Source organism: Triturus cristatus, chromosome 10 (genome assembly GCF_964204655.1).
Source record: "Triturus cristatus chromosome 10, aTriCri1.1, whole genome shotgun sequence".
NCBI lineage: Eukaryota > Metazoa > Chordata > Amphibia > Caudata > Salamandridae > Triturus > Triturus cristatus.
This window is the reverse complement of record NC_140593.1, coordinates 1,242,646,372-1,242,654,868: the sequence shown is the minus strand read 5'-3', so window position 1 is coordinate 1,242,654,868 and position 8,497 is coordinate 1,242,646,372. Positions and strand designations below refer to the sequence as shown.

The 8,497-nt window shown below is 44.3% G+C and overlaps 1 protein-coding gene across 1 annotated transcript in view; it reads right to left on the bottom strand.

Moving 5' to 3' along the window:
• Positions 1-1,213: 1,213 nt before the first annotated feature.
• The window catches only part of LOC146797186 (uncharacterized), a 285,008-nt gene continuing 277,724 nt past the window's right edge, over positions 1,214-8,497 (bottom strand). The window contains exon 7 of the mRNA XM_085629897.1: positions 1,214-4,183. Within this exon, the coding sequence (XP_085486023.1) occupies positions 3,993-4,183 (191 nt within the window). The 3' untranslated portion in view covers positions 1,214-3,992. The remainder of the gene's footprint in view (positions 4,184-8,497) is intronic.

Here is an 8,497-nt window from a genome sequence, read left to right as displayed (position 1 = left end):
GGAGCCGCAGAAGTCACAGAGATAGTATAAGATGATCCCACTGACAAAGTTTTAACCTGAGATTTACTCACGGTTTTTGTAGTTGAAGACTTCTTGGATCTGTCAGAGGCTTGTGACTTCTGTGAATGGTCAGAAGTTACATGAGAGGCCTTATGATGTTTTCTCCCTTCACTGGAAGAACTATCAATTGATCTAGCTCTCTTGCTAGATGTCGAGGCCCTGTCATCCTCCTCAGCCGAGGAAGATTTTAACCATAACAAAACTCTTGCCTCTCTGTCCCTTAAGGTCTTAGGAGGGAAAGTCCGGCAAATTCTACAGTCCTTAGCAACATGCTTAGGATGTAGACAATAAATACACTCCTCATGCTGGTCGTCTACATGGACCCTCTTCTTATCACAGGTCCTGCAGGGTCTAAACAAAGCTTTTTTGTCAGACATGACTGAAGAAAAGAAGAAACTGAGTAGGCACTCAGGGAGACTCCCTTCCACACGACGTGCGGTGAAAATCTGAGGAGAGCTGGCTCTGCTGAGAGGGTTCTAGAAGGGTGCTGATGTCTGATTGGTTGCTACCAATTCTTGGGTTATTTTACATAACAAGGTAGATAGGCTTCTAAGATATAGGCCTTAGGGCCTTTTTTCTTTGGGCCTACTACTACTACTACTAATTATTTTTTGGCACTACTTTTTTATCTACCGAGACTCCCGCCTCGGCGACGGGGAATGATTCAGGCATGTGAATCTATGAAAGATACCCCAATACTGGATAATTTAAGTGCATTTTTAAGTAGTCTGCCCCAAAAAGATTCTTACAAAAGTGTTACAGGATCCCTCAGAGAGGGGGCGCTATACTGTGTTCATGGACATCAGCAAGGATCCTATGAAGAAGAAATTACTGTCTGGACTCTCCCAAAGAAAAGGTTATTCACAGCAGTGACATCTCTGCCTTCCACCCCTTCAAGAGTTCAAAGTGAAGTCTTTTTCCTAATCTCCATTTGGTCCTCAAAAACAGTGGGATAACAGAAGCAGCCAACAGGGTGACACAGCCCAGTCCTTTCAGCTACCGCTTGTGCTGTGGCAACTGTACCCCAAACCATCCTATTGAATGACTTCAGTTGTATGTGCGAATCAGCTCAAGTGCAAACAAAAAAGCATACAAATGAATCTATTCTTCCAGTCAATTTCCAATAGTGAAAAAAGTACAATAATCAACTTGATCATAGTATTAAGTGCTTTACTTGATGCAGAAAACTACTACAAAAGATTAAAGGTGCAGGACATTTAAAAATGACGTTTAAATCCTCTTATGAAACTAGTAGTACACAGACAAGCTTCAAATCCCTAATATCGTTGCATAGAACAAATGAAAGGGTATGGTTCTGCTGCATCAAGGATAAAAGGAAACGGTTGGGCAAATTAAACTGGAAAATGGGAACGTCATTTTCACATGAACGAGCCATCATGGAAGGTTTACCTTCGGCGCTAAAAGCATCAGCAACAGGCAACCGGATCCTATAATGCAGTACCCATCTTGTAAACTAAAAACAGACTAGTTCATCTGCAAGGTGTACATTATCATTTATCTGCACAACCAAACAGCAGTGTGGTCGGAAGAGAGTGAGGATACACTTTAGCCTAGAAGTCAGGAAACTTGCATTTGTGACATTTGGACACTCAAATGATGCAGAGCTATCCACTTCCTTCACATTAAAAGAAACTGTAGCACTTTGCCCAATAATGAAAAATATTTTATCAAGCCTTGCTGTTGCACCGACATTTTAAAGTAGTAATGCTGAAACTGTAGAAACATTTAAGCAGTGTTGCAAAACAAGACCTCTGAAGAGAAATCTCAATGCCTGTTATTCTTTAGCCTGAGTTGCATGAAGTCACCAGTATACTTTTAGAAAATGGAATTAAAATTGGGGAGGGTGTGGGGGGTGTGGAGGCAAAGCGTATTCTCTCAGGTAAAGACTGCTTCAGAGCAGGGGGGCGCATCAATGCTACCTAAGTGGTCCCTGCCACAACATGCCCATGGGATGGATTTACAATGGTTTGGGGCGCTTAAAGAATTACAAATAAGGAGATCATCTTTTCTGCTGAAAATCAGTCTAGAAGAGCTTGTAAAAGTTACCAAGACATTTCAAAATAGCTTTTTTAAATCTTCTGCTACACAGAACCTTCAAGGGCATGTGTCATTTTAAACATTAAACAATCACCCTGAGGACGATAAAAGGGTTATCAAAAAGGACTTAAATATTTTAAAGAACTAATATTGCCAAATCTATAGCACTTACTAAATTGTATCCTACACCGGACAGAGGTCCTACTAAATAAATGTATTGATAGCAAGGAACATTAAAGAGGGGCAGGAGCAGTGTCAAGGTGTTCACTAAAATTAGCAATGAGGGTAGGGTGAACGACTTGTGCCCTGGAAGAGTCCTTGTACCGCTACCAGGACTCTAATCATTCCATCAACTAATGAATCAGACAATTAACCAAAAGACTAGAACCAGGGCAAAGGACTGCTCATTCCAGCACAGTAATCATGAAGTGACCAGCAAGTTAGATCCTGGAAAATCAAAAGTAAATGCGTGCCCACGAGATAAGAATATTGAACCAAAGGCCTACCTAGAACATACCTAGTCATGACGCTTCTGACTCGCTTGAAGGGGATGTGGAATAATTGCTGTTTTTGACGGAAGTCTTTACTCGTGGCTGGGTTGAAGAGAGATCAGAGCTTCTGCCTGAATTTGTCGCACATGCACCATGAATGCACAAGGAGGGCTTGTTAGGCATGCATGTTTCTTAGCATAATGATAGTCAAATCAAAAGGCAATGATTTGGTAAAATAAAAACAGAAAGCAATTGCATAGTTAACATTGGTTTAGAACACTGGTCAGTCCAATTGACAGTGATAATAGAGGACATCTGAGCCAAGGATGTGACAGCAGAGCTTCTGTAGCAGACATGCATGTGACCTGCAGATCATGGTGAGCAGAAAACATTTTATAAACAGGTAGGAAACTCAGGAAAACGTTTCAAGTCACTGCGAACTAAAGCACTCAGGAGTGTAAATTATCCTTGAGCACATTCTTGTATCCTCAAGTAAAGCGAAGAGTGGCTGAACAAAATAACTAGAAAAAAAAGAAAAAAATCAACACCTGCTAAGACTGCCCTGGGGAAGACGCTCAAGGTGGGATACAGCCTTCTTCCATCTCTACTAGAAGAGTCCCAGCTGACACCCTGACACTTCAAATGACAGGCAGACTTCACTTCATTTGGCCTCCAATGAACATCTGCACCAAATCCCAAAGTTAATCAGATATAGGTTTGTGTCCGCTCCTGCCCAAATTTAATGTTGGATTTTCAAATGTAGAATCAAGGGCGTATTTTAGGGAGAATGGTGCTGGTACCTCCAGCCAAGCAGGTGGTCAAAGAAGCAGTTGACAAGGATCGAAGACTAGCGATGACCAGAATGAATAAATTAAAGAAATAATAGAACATACCCTGAGCTAAAAATGACTTAACTACCCAGAGTCTGAGTCTTCTTGGTACCCCATGATAAACGTCCCTCTGGTTGAATCTAGATGCTAAACACCGTTTAAAAACGTATTTATAGATATTTACATGCTCCTTCCAACCGGGACACTCACTAAGGCAGAGAGCCACTTTGCAATGAGTTTCAACTCCTTTTAAATAACTCTTATAAAACTAGATTTAAACCATAAAAATAAACTTTAAAACCCGTGTAAATCAACTGGTCTCTGAAGAGTGCAACTGATTGGGAGGGTGCTTTAAGCTGACAAGTCGCACTGCAGTTCCAAGGTCCCAAGCTTGTTTCTAGAGGTCAGGATCCGGACGACCACAAATGGGAAGTGGAACATTGCCCATAAGCAATCCAGCTGGCTGTCTCGCTTCCGCACCATGCCACCATATTACTGCAATGCCTGTACGCTCCGGAATGGAAGGGAGAAGGCGTGCATTTCGTTTACACTTTTAACCATCCTCGTCCTCTTCCTCATCAAGCTCTCCACTGTCCTGTTGTGGCTGTTCCTCTGAAGATTCTTTGTCTTCCAACAGGACTTTCTCCTCACTTAGCTTGTCTTTGTCTCCTTTGGAATCTTTGCCACTGTCTTGCTTTTCTGTCACCTCTTCAATCACATCATCTAGGTCGTTGTCCTCAGGACCTGCATAGTAACAAAGAAAATTGGAAACCATGAGAAACAAGGTACTTAAAAAGTCTGAGAGCAGAACATGCAAGGAATCCCATAAAAAAACATTGTCATGCATAACATGCCACAGGGAAAAAACAAGCTAAGTAGCAACACGGTATAGATAAAATATGAAAAAGTACAAGTTGATCACTTTTGTCACTCTTGTACATCTAGTACCCTGAAGAATCGTGGGTTATACATATCTGCACTACAAGAAGGAACATTTACTCACCTGTGATCCTAGTTCTCTTCCAGGAGAATCTTCAAAGTCATTTTAATGTTATTGATATTTCTAAAGCGCAAACTGTTACCCGAGGGTGTCCTGGCGCTGAACCCGACGTCATACAGAGGCCTAAAACAGGGTTTTGAGAAGGGAATCAGTTAGACAGAAAACAGCCACGTCTTCCGGGCCTTCCTGAACTCCAGATGGTTTGTCTTGCACCCGAGATGCAGCGGGAGGTCGTACCATGCCTTAGCTGCACCGACCCCAAAACTTCTGCCTCCCCAGTTGGACTTCTTTACAAAGGGCACTAATACCAGTTTTGCTTCTGAAGAGTGCAGAGGTCTTCTAGGTACATACCACTGGAACTGCCGTTTAGGTGGAGGGGTCCATTTCCTTGAAGGGTTTTGTGGACCACACAAAGAGCTTTAAACAGAACGCGTTTGACAGGCAACCAGTGGAGCTTTTTAATCTCAGCTGAGATTGAAGCACATTTTGATATGCCGGTGAGTAGTCAGGCAGCTGCATTCTGCAGTAATTGTAGTTTTTTCATAAGACCTTCCTGAATATTGAAATAAAGACTTACAATAATCCAGTCTGGACATAGCTAAGGCAGTAATGACTGTTTGTTGGCTTTCTTTGGGTAGGAAATGCATAATTTTCTTGCAGGATCTCAGTGTACACGTTGTAGCTGAGACCACTGCATTCACTTGGTCCTTAAAACTGAGTTTGTGTTTATGCCGAGGGACATAGAGTTCAGACTATTAGATAGGAAGGATTTAAGTAACCTTCAGGCAGTGCCCTTCACTCCAATCACTTGCAGTCGGTCCATTAATGAGACATGATGGACCGTATCAAAGGCCGCAGAGAGGTCCAGCATAATCATTGCAGCTTTTCCTCCCTGGTCCAGTATAGTCCTGATTTCTTCAGTGGATTTAAGAAGCGTGGACCCCCCAAAAGCCATACTGGGTGGGATCTAGCAACTGGGATTCTTCCAAGAACAGACTAAGTTGTGCATTCATCATTTTTCTGTAAATTTTGCAGGGAGTGGGAGTCTGGAAATAGGTCCCAAATTATTGGAGTCTTTAGGATCCAGACACGGTTTTTCAGCAGGGGAAGTATGGATTCACTTTTCCATGTTTTAGGGAAATACCCTTCCTCAAACATAGCATTGATGATGGAAGTCAGAGTTAGTGTGACTGGCTCGGGTGCTAGTTTTAGTATTGAGTGGGCATGAATCCGATAGTGAGCCTGATTTTGCTGTCATACGAAGCTTAAAAGTATGTGACCCTAACTGGAGCAAATGATTCAAGCTGTGGCAGGGAGCTTTGTAGCGGCTTAGGATCAACTGTGTCGGTCAAGGGTGTCTTCGTTGAGCCAGTAAGAGTAGAAGAAAAAAAAATTTCACCTCAACTTTAATCGAAGAAAACGATTCAGTCATAAGCACTGAATAGCCCCGCGCATGTGCGGGGATGCTGGAGCACTTAAAAGTAATTTCAGAAATGTATAACAAACTGTGTACCTATCTTACATATATGCCTGCAGCCTAAATAATGGTTAAATGGCCAGATTACATTGAATTTTCATTTTAGAAAGGAACCAATTACATAGATGAGTCAACAATAAAAACAAAATGACCATAGAAACTTTTCACAAACTTTTTTTAAAAGGGAATGAGACTGTTAGCCAATAGAATGCCATTCAAAGGATTGAGAAAACTGGCACTGTGCGTCTGAGAACCTCACTGTAACTCCTGTAAGGATCAGTTACCTGTAATCCTGGTTCTCTTCCAGGGGAATCCTCAAAGTCATAAGCACTGAATATTTCCGCTAATATACGGGGACCCCGGAATACAACAAAAAAATGATATATATGTGATAAAGTAGCTCTGTTCCCAAATAGGTACAGTGTTTACAGAGTCCACAGTCCCAAGAGGTTCGGCAGAGGCTATAGTTAGATATAACCCTTCTCTTTAAAGTGGTAGCTTGGTCGAGCAGTAAGGCAGTATCAGAGGACAGTGTAAAGCATTTGTTGTACACACTCATCCAGAAAATGGTCTCACACTCAAGAACTGAACTCTAGGCCAATGGTTTATATATAAAAAATATGTTTGTTTTATTTTAGAACCAACAATAGGTATCAAAATATACTTTTTGTTTTCAGGCCAGGTCGCTCCCCTAAAGTGGTAGCACACCCTGCTCCTGCTGTGCCCCTGTAGGAGAGTAGGGTCTGCTTCTTTATGTTCACCCCCACTTTTTGCTTTTGCTTTACTGGTTTTCGACTTAGATGTGGCTGTGGGCCTGCTAATCAGACCCACAGCCCTGCTGTTCTCTCTCTAAATTAATACTATGTACTTTAGGTGCATAACCCATTTGGATAGGATCACCTTATTGGCCCCTGTACAGTGTACCCTAGGTACCCAGGGCATAGGTGTACCCTAGGCCTACCAGGGGCTGCAGCATGTATTATGCCACCCCTGGCCTGGCCTTCCATTTTGACACAACTGGCTGATCACTCAGCTGGGGCAAGGTCGTGTAATCACCCCTTGCTTAGGTGTAGTATTCCTATACCTAACTTACATATAGACACATGTGTACCTATCAGTCACTCCTATGGCAGGCCTTGACAATCCTGGAGGCAGAGTGCTTGGTAACATGTGAGATGGTGCTCTAGCATGAGCTGAGCCTGTCTGCAGCTTTCGGAACCAAGTCCTTATAGCTGTTCTATGATATAGCCTACCATATACTCTTAAAGTGCCTTATAATCTTAAACGGTTATGGTAACTATGGTTTGGCTTTATCAAAACATGTCGTGTAAGGTGTCTAACACTGTGGAATAATACCCCCATGCCATTTCTGGACATGAGAATATTATTCCCCCCTTCTAGAGGGAAAGACATGTTAAAATCATACTTCAACTGTTAGCCTCAGACCAAAGCCTCAGCATCACAAAATGGATGCTGCTGCCACGACACAAGTCTGACCTCCTGCAGCTGGGAGTGATCCCAGCCAGGGAGGCCTGGACAATAGGTTTCCTGCTTGGGGAGGTGCTAGCACCTCCCCAGACAGCCTTTAGTGTATTGGGGCAGGGTGGGCTGAAAGGAACGAGACATGCCTGGGGCACACAAGGTGTTCCTTGCATAGTCCAGTTCAAACCGGCGCTGGGGCACTCCAGCCCCAGCTCTGGCGCGAAACTGGACAAAGGGAAGTGGGTGTAACCACCCCCTCCCAGGTCCCACCCATAAGGCGTGACCTAGCAGGTATCCCAGCCCCCCAGATTAGTATAAGAGTGGGAGTTGGGCCTCAAGACTTTAGATTATCCTGAACCTGCAAAACTGAACAGAAACTCTGGACCTTCGACATTCGACGAAAGAAGAAGACTGAAGAATCTCCCTTGTAGCCAAGGAGTGGCTACCCTGTGCAAACAGGCACCATCAAGAGACTACCCTTTGCTTTGCCCACGTTCTACGAGGAACCGACTGCAGAGCCTGACCAGAGCCTTGACTTCCAGACTTCTCCGACCCTGATCCACATCGACAGCAAAGCTGAGATCCGTGGAGGCGGCGAGCGACGTGGGACCGGCTACCTGGAAAAAGTGGCTAGTAACTTACAGCGCAGCTTCTGAGGTACCCTCGAAGTTGTGCACCGGGGATTGAGAAGCCCCAACCCCAAGCACCATCTGCACCGAAGATCAGCCCCCCACACTCCACGAGTCCTGCGTGGGGCCCTTCAGCATTTTCCTGCTTGCCGCGTCTGTCCGGTTGCTTGCCCGCTGGCTAGTGGCCTTTGTGACGACGCACCCTGAAATCTTCTGCGCTGGTTTGGCTCCTCCAGACTGGCTCCCGCTTCTCTGCAAAGAAGAAGCACCCCAGACCTTCCTGGTCTGCACCAGAAGCAAGTCCTCCGTTCTTCGTGGGTTCCGCTTGCCAAGGCTTGGTGAGTCCTAGTCCAACTTCGACGCCGCCGACAGCAAGAGCCTTCGTGGGACAGCTCGCCTCCTGGTCCTGGTCGTCCTCGACGCTTCCTGGTCCTCCTGGCTGCAGCGACAAGCTTCACCTTCACCTGCAA